This window comes from Lepidothrix coronata, unplaced genomic scaffold (assembly GCF_001604755.1).
Source record: "Lepidothrix coronata isolate B3197 unplaced genomic scaffold, Lepidothrix_coronata-1.0 Scaffold319, whole genome shotgun sequence".
Taxonomy (NCBI): domain Eukaryota; kingdom Metazoa; phylum Chordata; class Aves; order Passeriformes; family Pipridae; genus Lepidothrix; species Lepidothrix coronata.
The window spans coordinates 41,751-62,584 of record NW_016690499.1 but is presented as its reverse complement, the minus strand read 5'-3'; the positions used below and the strand labels follow the sequence as shown (position 1 = coordinate 62,584).

General features: G+C 53.5%; 2 protein-coding genes across 2 annotated transcripts; one reads left to right on the top strand and one right to left on the bottom strand.

The window, feature by feature from the left end:
- Positions 1-1,316: 1,316 nt before the first annotated feature.
- Positions 1,317-3,430, top strand: CHST14 (carbohydrate sulfotransferase 14). The gene has a single exon (XM_017837969.1). It carries the CDS (start codon positions 1,317-1,319, stop codon positions 2,379-2,381), a length of 1,065 nt encoding a protein of 354 aa, XP_017693458.1. The 3' UTR covers positions 2,382-3,430.
- A 10,120-nt stretch (positions 3,431-13,550) lies between these two features.
- On the bottom strand, positions 13,551-14,761 carry LOC108508853 (prolactin-releasing peptide receptor-like). Its single transcript, XM_017837972.1, has one exon. It carries the CDS (start codon positions 14,637-14,639, stop codon positions 13,554-13,556), a length of 1,086 nt encoding a protein of 361 aa, XP_017693461.1. The 5' UTR covers positions 14,640-14,761; the 3' UTR covers positions 13,551-13,553.
- Positions 14,762-20,834: the final 6,073 nt, after the last annotated feature.

Here is a 20,834-nt window from a genome sequence, read left to right as displayed (position 1 = left end):
AGAGGTGGTGGAACAGCTGCAGTCATTCAAAGGGGTGGTTTGGGGGAAATGCCCAAACAAAGTGTTGGAAAATCCCGTCCTTTGGCTCTCAGGTGGTGGCACAGCGTCCTCGGCTCTGCAGGTAACGGGTGTCTGCTCCTCCTCCAGGTGCTAAACCTGTGCAGGGATTACAGAATTAGAGAATATTATAAAGTGTGGCACGATGACTAATTATGGCTGGTTTGGCCTGGAACTGCAAAAACCATCCGTTGTCACGAGGTGCTGGTGGGGATCCCATGGGTGGCTCTGGGCTCGCTCCAGAGGGATGGTTAGCGGGAGTCAGTCCTATGAGGAGCAGCTGAGAGAGCTAGGGGGGCTCAGCCTGGAGAAAAAGAGGCTAAGGGGGGACCTTCTCGCTCTCTGCAACTCCCTGACAGAACAGGGGAGATAGGGGGGATTCGGCTCTGCCCCCAGGGAATAAGGGAAAGGACAAGAGGACACAGCCTTGGGCTGTGCCAGGGGAGGTTTAGGTTGGACATTGGGAAGAAGTTCTTCACAGAGAGGGTGATCACACATTGGAATGGGCTGCCCAGGGAGGTTGTGGAGTCACCACTCCCTGGAGGTGCTCAAGGAGCGACCGGACGTGGCACTCAGTGCTCTGGGCTGGGTGACAAGGCGGGGATCGGGCACAGGTTGGACTTGATGATCTTAGAGCTGTTTTCCAACCTAAATAATTCTGGGATTCTTGTGATTAGAGGGCTGGAGCAGCTCTGCTCTGGAGACAGGCTGGGACAGCTGGGAGTGTTCAGCCCAGAGAAGAGAAGGCTCCAGGGAGACTTTAGAGCCCCTTGCAGTGCTTAAAGGGGCTCCAGGAGAGCTGGAGAGGCACTTGGGACAAGGGGCTGGAGTGACAGGACGAGGGGGAATGGCTTCAAACTGAAAGAGGGGGCATTTGGGATGGATACAGGGAAGAAATCCTTCCCTGTGAGGGTGGGGAGGCCCTGGCACAGGTTGCCCAGAGAAGCTGTGGCTGCCCCATCCCTGGCAGTGTCCAAGTCCAGATCGGATATTGCTTGGAGCAAGCTGGGCTGGTGGAAGGTGTCCCTGCCCGCAGCAGGGGCTGGGACAGGACGGTGTTTAGGACCCCTCCCACCCCAAATATTCCGGGATTCACTGACTCCCCTCTCCCCGCCCCGGCCCCGGGCGGGGCGGTCGCAGCGCGGGGCGGTCCCGCCTCCTCCTCCCGCCCGCCCCGCTCCGTCAGCGCGGCCGCCCCGCCCGCTGACCCCGCGGGCCGGACCCCCCGAGGCCGGCCCGGCCCGGGAGCCCCCCCGGCCATGCAGCCCCGCGCCCCCGGCCCCGCCGAGCCCCGCCGGGTCCCGCCGGGCCGCAGCCGGGCGCGCTCCCGGGGCGCGGCGCTGCTGCCCTCCATGCTGATGTTCGGCGTCATCCTGGCCTCCAGCGGGCTGCTCCTCATGATCCAGCGCGGCATCCTCGCGCAGGTCGGGCCGCCGCCGCCGCACCCGCCCGCGGGGCCGCCGTCCCGCCGGGAGCCGCCCGCGGGGCCGGGGCTGGAGCTGGAGGTGCTGCGGGACACCCGGAACCGCACGATCCGCGCGCTGTGCGGGCAGCGCTCCATGCCCCGCACCGTGTGGGACCTGCCGGCCGGGCAGCGCCGCACCCTGCTCCGGCACCTCCTGGTCAGCGACAAGTACCGCTTCCTCTACTGCTACGTGCCCAAGGTGGCCTGCTCCAACTGGAAGCGCATCCTGAAGGTGCTGGACGGGGCGCTGGAGAGCGTGGACGTGCAGGGGAAGATGGACCACAAGAGCGACCTGGTGTTCCTGGGGGACATGAAGCCCGAGGAGATCAGCTACCGCCTGAAGCACTACTACAAGTTCCTCTTCGTGCGGAACCCCATGGAGAGGCTGCTCTCGGCCTACCGGAACAAGTTCGGGGAGATCAAGGAGTACCAGCAGAAGTACGGCGTGGAGATCGTCCGGAGGTACCGCAAGAGCGGCGGCAACTCGGCGGGCGACGACGTGACCTTCTCCGAGTTCCTGCGGTACCTGCTGGACGAGGACGTGGAGCGGATGAACGAGCACTGGATGCCCATCTACAACCTGTGCCAGCCCTGCGCCGTCAGGTACGACTTCATCGGCTCCTACGAGCGGCTGCGCGACGACGCCGACCACGTCCTGGAGCGCATCCAGGCGCCCTCCTTCATCCGCTTCCCGGAGCGCCAGGCCTGGTACAAGCCCGTCACGGCCCAGACGCTCCACTACTACCTGTGCAACACCCAGCGCCGGCTCATCAAGGAGCTCCTCCCAAAGTACATCCTGGACTTCTCCCTCTTCGCCTACCCCCTCCCCAACATCACCAGCGAGTTCTGCAGGCAGTGATTCCGGTGGGAATTCCGCCTCGGCTGCAAGGATTTGCTAGGCACAGCCGTTGCCGCCGTGTGAAACGCGCTCTTCTATGCATTGTTTCCCAATTTTATACTTTGCAAACCCTGTTTTATATGAAATATTCTATATTGCCTTTGCTATTTAGGATACTTTTTGTACGGCTCTGACTCTCCCGTGTACATTCGCCGCTGACTCGAGCACAGTAGCTTTTGTATCTCTTTATCTTGCTCCAAATCCTTTTTTTTTTATGGCACAACGTGGAAAACACGCGTAAGGAACCTGAGAAATTCGTATATTTTAAGTATTTTTTCCTCCTTTCCCATGTTTTATATGAAATGGTGTGTGGTTGAGTCGAAATCATAACATGGCAGTTGATGCACTAAAAATCAGCGCTGGTCCTGGGTCAGACAGCAGATGGGGTTTGGGTATAAGTAGGAAAAAAAAGGTTATTTTATAAACCAGGCCCCATTTATCCTTTGTTTTCTCATTGTAGATGGTGCTTAAATGAGGCTGTTTTTTTTTTTTTTTCTGTGTCAGTAGTACCTCTGGGTTTTATTATTATTATTATTATTGATAATTATTATTATTTACCATCGAAATATAACTAGGGATAGGATAATACTCCTTTTCTGTGTGATTTTAAGGTTTGAAAGTACAACTATTTAACCAGCATCACGTATCAGATGCAATCTCAAACCGTGACACTCTGCTCTTCCCTTTGAATTAAAGCAATACAGACTTGGGATAAGACCAAACCCCATCCTGGTCCTTAGGATGGAAACCAAATCCCACGGGCATCACGCCAGCTCACAGCCTCGTGGGCCCTGCGTGGAAACCACCGTGGAAAAATCCTTTCCCCGGCCGTGTTTGAAACAATGGCATTTCGGGGATTAGTCCTCCTTCCTTTTATAGCTGTGCACACCCTTTTTGTAGCTCTTGTATTTAATTATGGCTCTGAAGTTGTACAAGTTCGGGAGCTAACACGGGATGTTGTTCCTGGGAGGCTGTGTCCTCGTTTCTAATAAAGTTTTTATATGAATTACCCTGTGAGTGCCTTTCCTTGGGATTATTTGTGTTCCTGGAGAGGCCTCTGCCCCTCGTGGAGGTGTGATGAATTGGCTGTTGCTGTTGGGAGTAATTAGTGTTTTAATTGCCAGAGCAGCAGTAACAAATGGAGAAGGGACACGTCGGAGCTGAACGCTGAGACGGGACACGGGGAAATGGGATGAAAAGCAGCCAAATGGGCTCCTCACTGCTGTGGAGTTGGTACAAAGTGGCAAGGATGGGTTATGGAGCTGGTGGCTTCCTGGGATTCACCTCTTAATTGTCCTTCCCCCTTTTTAAGGTGTTTCCTTCGGGATTTGTAAAACTGTTCGGAAGAAGGGCCTGGAGCCGTACCCAAACCCACTGTTGGATTGAGTAGCCCAGGGCAGTTTGGGCTGAGGGGTTTTTCCCTTTCATAAGAGGGATCATGGATGGGCACGAGAGCAAGGACTGCTGCATTCATGGATTTGAGCTCCTGGCTGTGTCCTGAATCTGCAGCCACCAATCCTGGACAAAAATGGGTAAGAAATTGGCTTCGCTCTCCTTGTGCAACATTCCTGTCTGTCCCCAGGGGTTTTGGTGCCTGGTGCTGGAAGAGCTGGAGATCTGTCCTGTCCTCCAGCCACAGGCACCAGATCCAGCTGGGAGTCGGATTTTATTTCATAAAACAGATGCTGATGGGGGGGTGTGCTGAGCTGTAATTAAACCTGACATCCAGGTCCCCCTAACTAGGAATAAGCCGGTGAGACTTCACTATCTGCGCTTCTGGGAAGCTGAAGGAACATTTCCTGCTTGTTTGGTGATTGGGTTTTTAATTAAATGTTTATTTCTCAGTAGTTTTCAAGGTTTATGCTGCTTGTTTGTTTATCTGCTGCAACTTCTGTTCCCTGTATTAAATTTCAGTCTCTTGTCCCTTTAATCTAATTTATTGTGCACAGAAGGATTTTGCTTTTCTCTGACTCTCTCACTCGTTTTCTGGATAGCACTAGTCGCTTTTTTCTCTTTAAATAAAGCAAATGGACTCCCACCTCCTTTTACCCTCTGGTAAAGAGGATTTTAATGCAGGTGGAACCTTGCAGAAGTTTGTCTGTAAGTCAGCAAAAATGAGAAATCCATCAGGTTTCCATCACTGGGGCTTCGCTTTATCCGTGGCCAATGGCACAATTCCCCGAGGAAGCTTTGGACAAGTAGGAAGAAAAATAAAAGTCACTTCCCTCCGCAGCTGTATCATTTCTTTCCTTTGTCAGGTGTTTCTCCAGGGTAGAATAAATCAGGAGGAGATTCCACAGCTGCCAGCAGGTGCTGGAGGTGGGAGCAGGATCCAGCCATCCTCTGGAGCACAGGGTAAGAGGGGACGGCTTCGGGAGCAGGGAGGAGGGGATTCGCAGCAGCTCAGGTACAAACGTGGAGCCAAAGGACAATGTCTCCAGTGGATCTGTTGTGTGTAGAGATATTTTGGCATTCGTAGAATCATGGAATGGTTTGGCTTGGAAGGGACCTTAAAGCTCATCAAGTTCCATCCACTGCCATGGGTGGGTTTGACAGAACTGTGCCCCAACACACCCACGTGTGGTGGATCCCAGAGTGTCCCTGGGGGGCTCCTTCCCCCTGTAAACCAGGGAAAGGAGGAAGGCCGAGGTGAAGAGCCGGAGCGGTGCCCCCTTCGCAGCACCCCTCGGCTTCTATCGCGGCTGTTTTGCATGTGAATGAGAACTTCCCCACGTCCTTCTGGGGCTTGAATTGGCAAACGGGGAGTAGTTAAAAAACCTCCGCGTCTTGAGCCCCGACAAAGGATGGTTGCCATGGAAATAATGGAAGTCGCATCTCGAGCAAAATATCCCCAGGCCCAGCGCCAGCGGGAGGGAGGAGGGGACACCTGTCGGTCACGCACCTTCTGCCAGGGCCCACGTGCCTCCACGGGGTTTTCCTTGGATACCCTTATCCTTGGCAGTCGGTCTTTGGGTTAAAAGAGGAGAAATCAGAAATGTCACGGTCGGGTGGGAAGGTTCTGCAGAACCTCAGCTGCTCCCCCTGCAGCGCTGGTGCCACCAAGTTCAGCGGGGCTGCCCCACATCTGGGATCCCAAAGGACTTCTGTAGCGGGGTTGGGAACCAAAGCTGGAATCCTGTCTCAGGTAACAGGCAGGAGTCTCCTGCCTTGGTTATATCCAACCTCTTCTCCGTGTCAGGGCGTTTTCCAAGTCTGTTTTCCATTTGCCTATAAAGCAATGGTGGCTTCCTTTTCTTTGGGGGGAAAAAACACTTTTGGATTTAAACTCACCAAAAGCTTTTCCTTTGCAGACCCAGAATTATAAACTGCATCTTCTGTTGCTTTTAGCAAATCTTAACGTGATTTCCAGGCAAGAAACTTGAGGAATTTGCTTTATACCTCCCCAAAGTGCTAATGGGAGCCACAGAATCCTTGCTGAGTTACAAGAGGGACTAAAATAAATCCCCATCAGGGTTTATCCTCGCTGAGCTCTGCAGTGAGGCCCGGGATCAGCATGGGAACTGCACCTTTCCGTGGCTCTGGTGAGTGTGCTATTTGCTGGTGGGAGCTTGGAATGGGGAACAACAGGGCACTTCGGGGCTTTAACACATCCTTCTGCACTCCTGGAAGCACCGAGGGCTTGGGAAAAGCTGCCAGCAATCCTGTTTATTGGGGAGCATCAGGTGAGGAGGGAAACAGGGGGGTGGGAACCAGCAGCAACACGCAGGTGCCTGAGGAAACCTCTGCTGAGGGACTTTTAAGGTGCCAGAGTGAGGAGTAAAGGACAAAGAGTGTGGCTGGGCAAGGGCTCGGATCTCCTGCTGGCAGAGGGGTGGAATTGTGGCAATCCAGGCCTGTTTCTAACCCGGGAAAGGGCTGGGCAGGGGGAAACAGCAAAGGCTTGAGATTTAAAATGTAAAACCACAACAAATACGTATAAATATCTAGATCCCCATGCTGTTTACTCATCCCACACCCCTGTCCCACTGCATGATCATTAGCAAGTCCAAGTGGAGCTGACTTTGGGGAGAATCCCAGAGTGATTTGGGTGGGAAAGGACCTTAAAAATCATCCAGTTCCACCCCTTGCCATGGGCAGGGGCACCTTCCACTAGCCCAGATTGCTCCAAGCCCCATCCAGAATCAAGTTGTTCTGTGGGATTGAGGGAGACATTCTAGGGCTGGGGGGTGTTTTGGGGCTGGGGGATTGGAAGGAACCAAGCAGCAGCTGCTGGGGATGAGGAGCTGGAGATGCTCTGGGTGGCCACAAAAACATCTGGTTTGTGGCAGAGTCCTGTTGGGAAAGCAGGACTGGGGGCTCTTCCCTGCTGAGTGCTCACAAAGAGCTCCTTGGAGCCAGGACTGGCTCCAGCAGCAAATTCCCAGCACTAACAGGATGGAGCTGCAAAGGCACAAAGTCTCTGCACGGCCCCATCCCAGGCTGTCACATCCCTCCATTCCCTGCTCCAGGCTGGGATGCTCCTGCACAGCCCATCCCTGCCCACCCCTCTGCTCTCCCAGGGCTCGGATCCGCCTGGTTTCACGGTGTTTAACACAACCTCATCCCCTCCCCTTGGCTCCAAATCCCAAACCTGCTCTGCCAGAGTGTTATTTTTCCAGGAAGGGGGGGGGAGCTCTGCCAGCTGCTCCCTCCCATCCACAGGCAGCCCCGGAGGGCTCGGCAGAATTCCCCATCCCACAGGGACTGCCGGCAGGAAGCAATCTGGCAGACAACATGTTAAGAGGAGACTGATGTCTCGGAGCCACTGAACCATTTAATTGCCAATAAACACAGCCCACACGTAAATAATTATAGAGACCCAGGAAGGTGGAAGGAAGGAGCTACCAGCCTGGAAACGCCCCGTGGCAAAGAGAGAAATTAAGAGTTCCTGTTAATACAGGAGGGATGAGCATCAGTAAACCTGCCTGGATATCTCCAGGCATTGCTCTGGGCTCGGGGTGGCCCGGGAGGTGACAGTCCCTGCCGTGGTGAGAAGGACCAGGCTGTGCCCTGGGCTGAGTTTGAAGGTAAATCTTAAAAATTCATGTTTGCTTCTCCAAGCTCTTGTTGCCAGCCAGTGGGATTGTTGCAATGCCTTTTTTTGCTGTGTTTTTGGGATAAGGAGCTGCAAGGATCCTAGTCCGGAACTTTGGAGCTTTATCAGCATCACACAGAGGCTCAGCAGTGGAGCCCTGGTAAAAACTGCAGGGGACTTTTATCCCCCTGCCAGGGCAGCCCATCCCATTCACTCCTTGCCATGGGCAGGGACACCTTCCTCTAGCCCAGGTTGCTCCAAGCCCCGTCCAACCTGGCCTTGGACACTTCCAGGGATCCAGGAGCAGCTACAGCTTCTCTGGGCAACCTGTGCCAGGGCTTCCCCACCCTCACAGGGAAGGATTTCTTCCCAGTATCCCGTCTAACCCTGCCCTCTGGCAGTGGGAAGCCATTCCCCCTTGTCCTGTCACGCCAAGCCCTTGTCCAAAGTCCTTCTGCCGCTCTCTTGGAGCCCCTTTAGGGACAGGAAAGGGCTCTGAGGTCTCCCTGGAGTTCCAGACATCCCCACCACTACGTTTCACCCCCTGAGGTTGCCCTGGTTCCATTCCTGCTTCCTGGAGCAGGAGAGGTGTCACCAGGCAGAGCCACCGCCGAGGGAGCCGACTCGGTCCAGCAATTTGGCTTTTCCCAGGGGTTGATGGGTTCCTATGGCAACCAGGAGCCGCTCGGCAGCGCTTCCCTCCGCGGCAATCACAGCACTCGCCTCCTTTATGGAATTAGCGCCCGGCACCCGCAGGCTGCGCGTGGCCTCGGCCTAATTACCCTAATCAGAGCCAGGAGATGGGCTGGAGTGATCCGGGGGTGCAAACAGCCACCCACCACCTCCTGCCTGGGACCCTGCTGTGGTGGGACCCCGTAGGGGGTTCTGGAGCATCACCCCGAGGTCTTTGCTGCCAGGGGATGTGAGGTGACCCCGTCCCTGCTGCAGGAAAGGTCTGGGTCTCCCTCATCGCTCCCCAAACTGGATATTAATACATAGTAAAAGTGATGCTTTGGGTGTGGGATTTTTGGGGTGTCTCCCAGCCCTGCTCCATCCCTGGCCTGCGGGAGAGCCCCGGGCGGTCACGCCGAGCTGGGATGTGGCTGTAGGTTTTTGGGACTGGCACAAAGCACCCCATCTCTCATCACCAGCTCGGGGACAATGTTGAATTAAGTCTGGCAAGTGCCAGATTTTTCCCTGAGCGAGGACACAGTGACCGTGGCGTGTGATTAAGGAGCTTCTTGGCATCGGCTGCGGGAGCGGGATGACGGATAAAACTGATGGATGAGAAGTAAACCGGGCTTTAGGAAACCTTGGTTCGTTTGCTGCAGCGGGAGCCTGCCACGCTTACAGAAATTAAAATGTGAGTGCTCCGGAGCGTCTCACGGCGAGCGGAGGCAGCGGGGGAATACGGGATGAGTCGGAAGCGGGCGCGTCCATAAATCAGCTGCGGTGCTTTCAATAATTCACCACTGCGGAAGGATCCAGCGGTTCACAGAGAGGTGACATCCATGGGGAGGTGTTCAGGCCGTCTGATCCCATGGGATCCAGCCCCAGAGTGTCCAAGGCCGGGTTGGATGGGGCTTGGAGCAGCCTGGGATAGTGGAAAGTGTTCCTGCCCGTGGCAGGGGGTGGGACTGGATGAGCTTTAAAGCCTCTTTCAATTCAAACCATTCCAGGATCATTACTGGGGCCTGAGCTGTAGCAACTGTGTTTTTAGGCAAAATAAGTGAAAATAAGCCTCATTTACTCATGTGCATGTTGCAAATCTGCCTCTTTAGCTGGAGCCAAGGCCCAGGAAGAAAGAGTTGGGCACAGCTGGTCACAGCCCATGGAATCTGCTCAGAGAAATGTGAAAGGTATTTTGCAAGACCTATCAAGGAAATCAGAAGCGGTGGCTTGGGGTTGGAATATTATTCTTAATAAGCCAGGAAATAACAGTAATGACACAAAATGAACCAACGTTTTCTAAGCATTTTCCAGCTCCACAAACAAAATCTGCCCGACAATCCCGGCTCAGCTGAGGAGCTCCTCTGTTCTGGCTGTTTTGTCATCACTGATGACATCCAGACAGAACAAACACAGCGAGGGGGGGGTGGAGGCTAAAACCAGTGGAAAATTACCAGGCTAATTTTGTTTGCTGTGCTTGATTAGGAGACAAAGGAGGAAATTTCCAGGAGTACACATGGAAGCAGCGTTGATCCTTGCTCATCGCGATTCATTCTGCAGCGCCAGGACAAAGGCCCTCATCATCTGCAGCCGTGGGAGAAACCTGGATGGGGATCAAGTAATGGGAATAATACCTTGCATGTAGGTAAGCTCTTTCAAATAATAATCTCTTGAGTGCTTTCGAAAGAACAGCACTGTAATAAATTACATTATCTGCCCCTTAGAGCTGTAGACATCTAAACAGGCTGAGCCTAAATGGCCCAGGTGCTTCCTGCTGTTAAATCCCACTGTTGGTCTCCAGTATTTTCCCTTTTGGAGGTTTCTGACGAGGAAAACCCCATTGGCAGGGTCATTACACTGAGGGAAGTTTTCCAGCTTTCTAAACAGCCCAAGGCAGAGGGAGATTAGAAATGAGATGAGAAATGAGGAGGTTTGGGGAGGAGGTGTGGTTGTTCTTCCATGCCAGGTGCTAAGGCACAGAATCATGGAATCTTGGAACAGTTTGGATTGCAAGGGACCTTAAAGCTCATCTCATTCCAGTCCTCTGCTATGGGCAGGGACACCTTCCACTATCCCAGGTTGCTCCAAGCCCGATCCAGCCTGACCTTGAACACTTCCAGGGAAGGGGCAGCCACAGCTTCTCTGGGCAAACCTGTGCCAGGGCCTCAGCATCCTCACAGGGAAGGATTTCTTCCCAATAACCCATCTAACCCTGTCCTCATTCAGTTTAAAAATCCCTGCCCAAAGCTGATGCTGGGGGTTGTCATTCAGGAAGGTGGTTCTTGGAGCTGCCCTCACACAACTCAGGGAAGTGTCAGCATCCTGGGTTCCAGAGTGTGAGGAAGAAGCCACCGAGTCACCAGAGGTAGGAGGGTGGTTGGAGGGTGGGCACGGGGGACAAAAACAAACAGGGAGGCTGAAGTCACGTATCTGGGCTATTGAAATCACTAATTATAATCAATCTAAGGAGGATTATGTGAGCAAAAAGCGGATGGAGATCCACCTAAATGCAGCATTCCCAGTTTCCAAGTCAATGACAACTCCAAACAGATGATCTTGGATGTTCCTGGGCTGTGTCCTGGCAGGTGGGAGAGCTACAGGCACCAAATGCCAGTAGAAAAGAGGATCATAGAATTATGGAATTGTTTAGTTGGGAAAAGACCTTTAAGATCACAGAGTCCATTCATTATTAACCATTTTTCAACTGACAAGAGAGTTTGTGAGGAGGAAACATGCTCAGGCAAAATATTGGGCAAAACTATTAATAACTGAGGATGATTTAACAAAAATATCCCCTTTATACCCACAGGTTCCTGGTAGAAAACCTCCCAGCGAGGAAAGCTCCGCAGAATCAGCCTTCAAGCATGTTTTCCTCCCCAGTTTATCTAATTAATTTACTTCCATTAAGAAAACAAACGGTGCTCTCCTTTATGTATCCGGTTTCTGTGAATCGGAGACGGCGGCTCCGGGATTTCTGGATTTATTCTCAGAGGTCACTCAGCTTTTAATCCACCCCCCCCCCCCCAAAACAGTGTTTTCCCTTTTCCCCGCAGGGTAATTTGGGGAATGAGCAAAACATCTCAGCGGGGGGACCTGAGGGTGGGGATTTGCTCTCCCGGTGCTCAGTAACTGCAAATTCCAGTCTAGTCTGGAAAACACGGAAGAGGAAACCTCGTCCTCTTTGTGGATCAGTTCTCCAGGGTGGATATATGGATTTTTAAATGATCCTGCAGATAAATGGTTGCAGTGATGGGGATGAGTGTGGGGGGGTGTCTCCTCTTTCCAAGCCACCCACCTTGTCACAATAATGTCTCTGAGCCAGAGCTGGGAGGATAAAAAAGGGCAAGAAGAGCCATTTAGGGCAATTTAGGGGTTTTAATTAAGAGTGAAGTAATAGAGGTTGTGATGGGAGGAAATTAAGAGAGAAGGAATCAACACTGGTAGTGAGAGGACAAGGGAGAAAGGCTTCAAGCTGACAGAGGACAGGGTTAGGTGGGATATTGGGAAGAAATATCAGACAAATATGGGGACAGAGCTAAATACGTCCAAGTCAGCATCCTCCTGTGATGTGACTGACCTGCAGTCAAGGATTTCTTGGTTTTGTGGGATTCACACCAACACACACACAGCCTGAACTTTTAAAGCCTTTATTACAGGAGGGACAATCAGGGCTTTGCTTGGCTCCTCTGGGATGAGCAGCCCAGCCCAGCCCCAAGGAAGATGCAGGAAGCCAAGGAGGGAGCTGCTCTGTGGGAACGGGATAGAGGTCACTGGAATCACATTGGATGCGTCCCTGTCTCCGCTGGTCGCCCAAGATCATATGGTCCCTCTAGGATCACCATGGAGGTCTCAGCAGGAAGGTGAGCGAGCAGCAGCTTGTAGATGGGCATAAGGGGAGTGGATTAGGGATCCTGTTGGGATCCAGCTGGCTGTGTCTGCCCGGGAGAGCCTGAGCTGCTCGCTGAAGCAGGAGGGATGGGCAATGCCAGGGCAGTTTCCATGCAGGGGTGAGGATGTGCTGCCTGGGGGCTTTAAAGTCCTCAGCCCCACAGAGCACAGAAGCTCATGGTAGCCAGCAGCTGCTGGGACCCCGAGACGTGGTGGCTGTGGGGGTGTTGGTGTCTGGGGGCTGTTCCCAAAGGCTTCCCCTGGGGAATCAAGAGGTTAAAACCGAGCTGGGCAGTGGGTGCAAGGAGTTGCTGCTTTCTGTGTGTGCTGCTTGCATGGAGCAGCCTGGTGGGCCTCAGAGGCACCTGAGATGCCAAGGAGCATCTGACAGGAGAACCCACCCTTTATCCAGCAGTTTCTGGGAGAGAGCAGCCCAGCACTGGGTTCCCACCTCCACCACAGGAGCCTGAACATGGACATACACCACTTAAACTGCCCGGGGAGCAGAGACTGAGGCATCACCCCCAGAAAACTCATCACTTGGGATCTTTCGAGTCCTACTCGGCCGTGCAGAGCAGCAATGATTTCAGGGATGAGCCTGGCTGCATCTGCACATCTGGCTGGAGAAACTGGGATGCCCGGTCTGGTTACAGGGGTGGCTCCTCCAGCGAGCCAGGCAGGTTATGGAGTCCCCCCCCCGTTCCAAACCAGCCGCCTGCTGTCGGCGGCCACGTGTCCCCATCTCCACCTGCAGAACGCACGTTTCTGAGCCTCCTTTGTCCTCCCACCAATAAACCACAATTTAAAAGAATAAATGCGCAGCAATTTCACGGCTCCCCGTGCGAGCCGACCTCTTCCCACGGCACAAAGTGCTGCCTGTTGCTTAGGAACAATCTTTATCCTACAGAACGAAGACGTGCGCTCTCCAAAGAGTTTTGCAAATGCGCCCCAGGGGTGTTTGCCTTGCTCAGGCGCTGACCCACCTTCTAAATATGCCACGGGGTGAAGTCTTTGTGCTCCAGATACGGCGCTGGACACCTACTACACCCAGCCAGGATTTGGGATAGAGGGATATGCCCCATGCCCAGCCACGACACTCATCCACTGCACTGTTCTAATGAGCCAAGAAACTGCTGCTTCATCAAAACCTTTGCCTGGCTCAGGTGTTTGTTGTTGCACTGGTTTGTTGTCCCCAAAGAACAAAATATCCTTGAGCTGCTCAAGTGATGAGGACACTTTCTCCATCCCTGGAAGTGTCCAAGGCCAGGTTGGATGGGGCTTGGAGCAACCTGGGCTAGAGGAAGGCGTCCCTGCCCGTGGCAGGAGGGTTGGAATGAGAAGAGCTTTAAGGTCCCTTGCGACCCAAACCATTCCATAATTCTAGGACACAAAGCCTGTCAGTTTTGTTGCCTTTCCAGGCACGAGAGACTTTTCTGGGAGCAGCAACAAACCAGCCCAACCAGCAGCCACCTCCCCGCCAGGGTCTGAAAGCAAGCGCCCGCCAGGTCCGAAAGCAAACCCTCTCCCTTGAGGTCCTCCAGCTAAGATAACCTGGTTTGCAAAGCCATCTTATCCGAGGCGCTGGTGGGAGCATCTGCCAGGGTGGAGCAGGTGTTGAACCGGGAAGCCTTGCAGGACACGGTGCCAGAGCTCTTCTTCTTGCGGTAGAAGTAGCTGCTGAGGTGGAACCAGAACTTGTCGTGGAGAGAGGCGTAGATGAAAGGGTTGTAGCAGGCAGAGCTCATGGCAACCAGGTGGCACGAGACCTGGATGACGTTGACGTACCTCTTGTCCAGGATGGTGAACTCCTCGTCGATGTCCCGGATGAAGTTGACCACCTGGAGAGGGAGCCAGCAGATGGCAAAACAGACCACGGAGACGGTGAGCACCCGGAAGGTCTTCTGCTTGGTCCTGGTCCACTTGTCCTGGCAGCGATAGGCAGCGCCCGGCACGTTCCTCCTGCGCAGGCGGTAGGTGATGGCACAGAAGGAGACGGACACCGCCAGCAGCGGGAGCATGTAGGACAGGAGGAGCATCAGACACGAGTAGAGCAGCCGCTCCCTCTCCTCGTGCTTCCAGAACTCCTCGCAGATGATCATGTCGTGGCCGATGGCGTTGAGGTCCAGGTAGTGGGTGTGCAGCGAGGTGGGGACGGAGGCCACGATGGAGAGCAGCCAAATGCAGGCCACGAGGCACACGCAGGCCCTGCGGCCGATCCGCCTGCGGATCGGATACGCCACCACCACGTAGCGGTCGATGGCGATGGCCGTGAGGGACAGCACGGACACGAACACGGTGGCAGCCTGCAGCAGGGTGACAAAGTGGCACATGAACACGCCAAAGAGCCACCCCCGCGCCTCGAAGGCGTAGGACACGGTGAGGGGGACGCAGGCCAGGCACATGATGAAGTCGGCCACCGCCAGGTTCCCGATCAGGAAGTTGGTGGTGCAGTGCAGCTTCTTGGTGAGAGCGATGAGCAGGATGAGGAAGAGGTTCCCAGTACAGGCCACGGCCACCAGCGTGGCGTAGAGAGGGATGAAGAGCGGCTTCAGCTCCAGGAGCAGGTCCAGGCCGGTGAAGAGGGGGACTGTGCTGTTGTGCCAGGAGTCGTTGGGCAGCTGAGCCATTGGAGCCCCTGTGGCCGATGCGGCTTCTCCACACCTGGAAGTCAAGCAGAGATGATCCTGTGAGCCCTGGAGGGGAGAGAAACGCGTGTGGGTTGAACTTGAGGGCAGAAGGAGCCGTCCCCAGCGTCCAGGTCCTCCTGCACAGCCCCTGGCAGGGAGCAAAGTTGGGAAGCTGGCTGTGAAATGGTTAATCAGCCAGCCCAGATCTGCGGGGAGCTGCCAGTTTGGGGCAGCAGGACCCGGAAAGCAGCTCCGGAAGCCTCATGGAGGCAGAAATAAAAGGCAGTTCTGCATTTCTTGCTTTTCATTTATCCCAGTTAATTCCACCCCGACCCGTCAGCCTCCGCCCACCCGGCTGGGAAGGAGGGTCCTTTCTATCCCCTGCACTCCCCTGTCTCTCCCTGCCAGCCCCATTCCCCCATCCTGCTGGATTATTTCACCCCCTTAAGTTATTTCTCCACCATCCACGGAACTTCGGCTTCTCCTGTCTTTCCCTGTAGCAGCTGGGCTGGGAGGGATGGAAGGAGGAAGGGAATGCCTGGTTCTCTGGGAACCTCCACAAACCCGCTCACAGAAGCACAGAGGGGATGCGGTCAAATATATGCCAGCAGAAAGTGTATGGAAATGAAGAATTCCCCTCCAGGACCCTTCTCTTGGACCCCACGGTGTCAAAATTAATGTTTCATTCCCCTCACTAGGATCTGAACAGTCTTTTTCCCCCCGTGGAGAGTCAAACCAGCATTAATTAAGTAACCCCTGTAATTAACCGAGGGATATTGTGGTTTTCTGCACCCCGGCTGCACAGGCGGAGCGCACGCTGTGGTATCACAGCTCCGGGTCCCCGTGCCCTGCCCGGGGCGGGAACACAAAAATCATCCGGAAACTTGCAGCCGAGGAGCCAAAATGCTCATTAACTATTAGAGAATGAAAATTCTGAAGCTCGGTTGAACTCTTTAATTCTGCCTCATGCCCCCGCAGGAGCCGAACCAGCCCTTCTGTGCTTCGCCAGTGTCCCGCTCCCACTCCGGTACAAGCTGAACCCCGCGGCTCTGTCTGGGTTTTGGGGTGGTCCCGGTCTGTCTGAGGGACCCCGCTGTCCCAGCCCCGGTCCCGGAGCGCTCTTACCTGCCTGGGGTCCGTGGTGCTCCGGGCTGGGAGCCGCCCGCTGCCTGCCGCTGTTCCCGTGAGGATGAGGAGGAGCGTTCCCTTCGCGGGGTGATTTTCACCGGGAGGCTCCGGCACCGCCGCTCTCAGCGGGATTTTTGTGTTGTTGGGGGGTTTTTTTTGTCCTGTTTTGTCTTTTATTTTTTGTTTATTTATTTTTTTTGCCCTCCCGCTTCCTGAGCCTTTCAGTCCCGGAGGGACAGGACGTTCCCACTCACGGCGCTCGGTGTCGCAGGTACTGGGGGGGACGCGCACATCCCTCCGCCCCGCATCGCGCGTGGAGCCGCATCCCGCCCCCCGGCCCTGCGGGGAGCCCCGGGAGGGGCTGCGGGGCCTCATCCAGGGCATTCCCCAGGCTGCAAAGGAAGGGAAGGCGCAGGGGGGACGGGGCGGGCACAGGGACCGCGCGGGGCTCCCGGGGGTCGGCAGTGGCCGCCCCGTCGGGGGATCCCGGGGCGAGCGAAAAGTGGTTGTGGGGCAAGGACAGGGTGGGCTGAGGATGGTCCAGCCGTTGGGAATTGTCCCACATGAGAACGGGAACCAGGGCTGGACACTGTTGGTCATTTTTAGCTCTTCTTTTCTTTTTCCTTTGAAGGAAACCCAAACCTTTGCTTCTCCACAGGCATCTCTTTGAAGCCTGAGGCAATAATTCCGATTTTCCCTGGGATAAGTGTGCAGTCCAGGGCTAATGGATTTTTACCGTGATCCTGATCCAGAGCCAGTCGCTGCCCATCAGCTCCATTTCCTTTAGAAGTCTCTGATTCCACACGCAAGATTTCTTCATCTTTTCCCTCATATCTTACTTAAATAGGGGAGCATTAAAAATACTCATCATCCATCGGTATTTTTTGGGGGTAAGAGGGGTGGAAATTGTCAGAGCAGTCACTGAAGTTCTGCAAAATTGAGAGTTTTGGTGCGAGGCAGTGATTAATTCATCCCAATCTGACGGAGCTGGGCTGGTTATTAAAGCTGCCCGAGCTGAGCCAGGGGCTCGTCCCTGTCAAATAATCAGCAGGAAAAAAAATCGTCTTTGTCTCTGTATCAGCGCCTGACGAGAGCTGCTGTTAATTTTAAAGAGCAGAACAGTCAGATAAGGACTGCCAGAGGCTGGTTTGGGAGGAGAGCTGGGCTCTGGAGCTGCCAGCAGGATGAGGAGTCACTGGGTGCCTGGGACAGGGCACGTGCACCCCGAGGCAGCCACAGGCTCCATCCCTGTCCAGCTGTGCCATGGCCAGAGTGACCTGGCTGCAGCACTGGGAGCTCTTCCCTCTGCATGGGCTTAGCCTGGAAAAACCTTCTTTGACCTAATCTTTGCTGCTTCCAGACCCTGCAGGAAAAGTCACTCTTATTCCCAAAGCTTGTAGGCCCTGCACCAGAGGCTTGGCTCGGGGGTACAAGAATGGGTTGGAAAGCTGCAGCCCACCCTGATGGTTCCCAGTTGGAGAGCTGGAGATGCTGGAAGCATCCCAGTGTCCCTCCCACCCTGTACAGATGATTGACAGGAATCAGTTGGCTGTGATTTTATCCTTTCCTTTGTCGCCAGGGTGGTTTTCAGAAAGAACCGCAGGTTTTCCTAATCCAGATCCTTGAAAGCTTGTCAGCTCCAAAGCAGGATGGGATATTTAATGGCCACAAGCTGAAGGAGGGCAGGGTTAGATGGGATATTGGGAAGAACTTGTTCCCTGTGAGGGTGGTGAGGCCCTGGCACAGGTTGCCCAGAGAAGCTGCAGCTGCCCCATCCCTGGAAGTGTCCAAGGCCAGGTTGGACAGGGCTTGGAGCAACCTGGGCTAGTGGAAGGTGTCCCTGCCCATGGCAGGGGGGTAGAATGAGATGAGCTTTTGGGTCCCTTCCAACCCAAACTATTCTGGGATTCTGTGATTCTCAGCATCACCACAGGGTGCTGCCAGCTCATGCTTCTGTGGGATCGATTCCCTCAGCCCTAGCTCAGGGTGAACACCCTTTTTCCCTTGTTTGGGTGGGCGGGAGCCTTTCCTGGCTGCCCAAAGTGCTCCCCCAGCCGGGCAGTACCTGCAGCCCTGCCCTCACCTCGCTCTGATGAGGCAGCAGGTGAATTGGGTTAGATTTCATTTCATCGTGCCCCATTTGGAAAGCAAAGCCCCGGCAGGCTGGGGCTGTGCCACCACACCGGGGTGATCTCAGTCTCCCTGGGCTCTGAGGGGGCACAGAAATGCAGCTTCCTGCGGGGAAAAAAAGGTAAAACATTGTCTTTAACAGGTACAAAGAGGAGGGGGGCTGATGTTTCCTCTGTGATTACTCATTTCTCACGCCTGGGAAATCATGCCCTGTGTGTTGCTGGCAGGTCTGTGCTTGTGCCTCGTGGGCTGGATGTGATGCTTTCAGACACCAGTGCTGCAGATCTGCCTGCACTGGCTGACAATTGGCCTTTTCTGTCACTGATGGCTCTTTTGGGTTAAATTGTTAAAAACAGGCTGCCCGGGGCAGTGGTGGAGTCACCAGCCCTGGGAGGGAGCTAAAAGCTGTGTGGATGTGGCACTTGGGGACACGGTTTAGTGGTGGGCTTGGCACTGCTGGGGTTGGACTGGATGATCTCAGAGGGCTTTTCCAACCTAAATGGTTCCGTGACCTTCCTCTGTGGGAATTATTTCCACAGACAGGAAGGCTGGTGTTGCTGCGGGAGCAAAAACCAATCCTAGTGAGGCTGCTGGTTGTACCCAAAATTTGTTTGAGTTTGTTTTCCCTAAAATAAACCACTTTACTTGGAGGTAAAGTCCTTGCTGCTCAAACCCTGTGTGGCATCACCAATTGCAACAACACTGCTCAGACATACCACACTGCTTTTCACAGTTTCAGTGATCTTGTAAAGGAGTTTTTGAGGTTTTTTTTAATGGTGATATAAGTACAGACCCACCCCAAGTCTATATTTCACATTATCATTTAATGATCTATAATTAGTTATATAATTCTAAATTATATTAATTATATATGGGAGGCGGAAAAAAAGCTCTATCTAAGGAATGAATTAATTTAAGGAAATTATTGTTTACTCTTTGCAATGATCAGTTGGATTGATTTTCTTTTGTCCTACACGTTTCCACGGAGCAGGTCAGAGAATCCTGGAATGGGTATTATTTTTACAAATGAAATGGTAAGAGCTGCTCCCTCAGGTCCTTTCTCCAAAGGAAATGGTCGGTGATGTGGATCTGGAGTTCTTCCAGGTACAGATCTTTTGGATGCACTTCTTTCTCAGGTACCTTTAGGAATATATAAAATAACATTAACTGTCCAGAGGTGACCGGGAGAGCAGCACCATTTATGCACAGAGACAGGAAACTGGGAAGGTCTAGAAAGAATTTACTCTTAAAGATGTATTTCCAAACAGGTACATAATGAACACGGGATGAATCTGGTGTGGTTAAACTCCTAGAACCACAATTTCTCTTCAGGAGCCCTGACAGGCGTGTGCTGCTTCCCTCTACCGACCCCCAGTGTCGGTGCCGAGGTGGAACACACGGATCAACCAAAAATCAGCACAGGAATTACGGATTCTTCCATTAGTAAAGGGAAATAACCCTCTGCAGAGCTAAACGGGGTAAAAAAAAACCCAATTAAATACTAAATATACTTCAATTCAGAGAATTCTATGCAAGTCTGTGATGAAAAGCAGCTGTTTGTGGCCTCCCTGGTTATCACTCTTGGTTTCTTGATACAGAATCTCAGCTGACTCTCTTTGAGAGAGGCTGAAGGGATAAAGAACAGGTACAAAATGACAAACAAGAGGAAAAATACCCCCCTTCCAGTCTATAATAGAGAGTTTGGGTAATAAGGTAGGATATTAGGGGGTATTAGGGAGTGTGAAGTAGGTACAACATCAATGCCACCATCAATTTATTGATTGCAGTGAGAGCTTCCTGCAGGGTCCCAAAATTCACAGGGGTGAAAAGGATCTGTCTTCCTGGGGCAACTCACAGTGAAACAGGGAAGATCTGGAGAAAACACCCCAGTGGACTTGGCAGGAGAGGAAAAAATGCCCAAGTGAGTAATAAACAGGAAGAAGACAGGAAGAAGCGATTCAGTGGTTTGCTCTGCTCTGCTCTAGACCGTGGTGTTTTCTGATCCCTCTCAACAACTGCTTTGTTTATTTTGTTTAATGCGTCTCCTGGTGGATTCCAAACAACCCACATCCAGGCTGGAATGATGAGGTGGCTGCAGGCTGGGAGAAGATCAGAGTGGGGTTTCACTTCAGCTGTGTCACAGGCGCTCCCTCTTGTCCTTACTGATGTCAGTCACCGTCTCTGGAGCTCCAGAGCTGGAATTTCGTGTGTTGGGGGGGTTCTTTTTGCTTCTTAAACCACTGACAATTTGCTCTTTGCCCTCCTCCCTGTTATCACTGTGGCTGGGAACAACTTCCTGAGGGCTGGGGCAAGAGGCAGCTCTGGGGGCCCTCACTGCTCCGCAGCCGGAGGCTCTTCCTCGTTCTCCTGCTTCTCCGGCTGCGGCTCCGGCGGGATGAGGCACTGCACCTCCTCGGAGCTGATGGCCACCTTGTCAGGCTGCAGCCAGCGCTTCAGGTGCTCCAGAGTGCTGGGGGACAGAGAGACACACACTGAGAGCAGGCAGCAACAAAACCTCGCAGGAACGCGGGGAAGGAGCAACGGGAAAAGCCTCCACAGGTAATCCCTGCCCCAATGTGGGTATTCCTGTTCCCACAGGTGAGGTCTAGCATTGGATTGATCCATATCCCAGAGGAGCAAGCAGGTTCTGGCATTCTACAAAGCCACTCTGCTGCAGTTGGGCTTGATACACTCTGGTTAGAAAAGCTTTATGCTCTGATTTTTCTCAGTGTAAAGGATTCTTTTCAACCTTTACACATTTGGAAGTTCTCTGTCTCTGATGCCAAAGATTCCAACTCAATCAAACTGCCAGAGGGCAGGGTTAGATGGGATATTGGGAAGAAATCCTTCCCTGTGAGGGTGGGGAGGCCCTGGCACAGGTTGCCCAGAGAAGCTGTGGCTGCCCCATTGTTTTCAGAAGTAAGTTTTTAGAATCAA

Excerpts from the sequence above, each read along its gene's own strand:
- CHST14 (XM_017837969.1), top strand. The coding sequence starts at position 1,317 with ATGCAGCCCCGCGCCCCCGGCCCCGCCGAGCCCCGCCGGGTCCCGCCG.
- LOC108508853 (XM_017837972.1), bottom strand. The coding sequence starts at position 14,639 with ATGGCTCAGCTGCCCAACGACTCCTGGCACAACAGCACAGTCCCCCTC.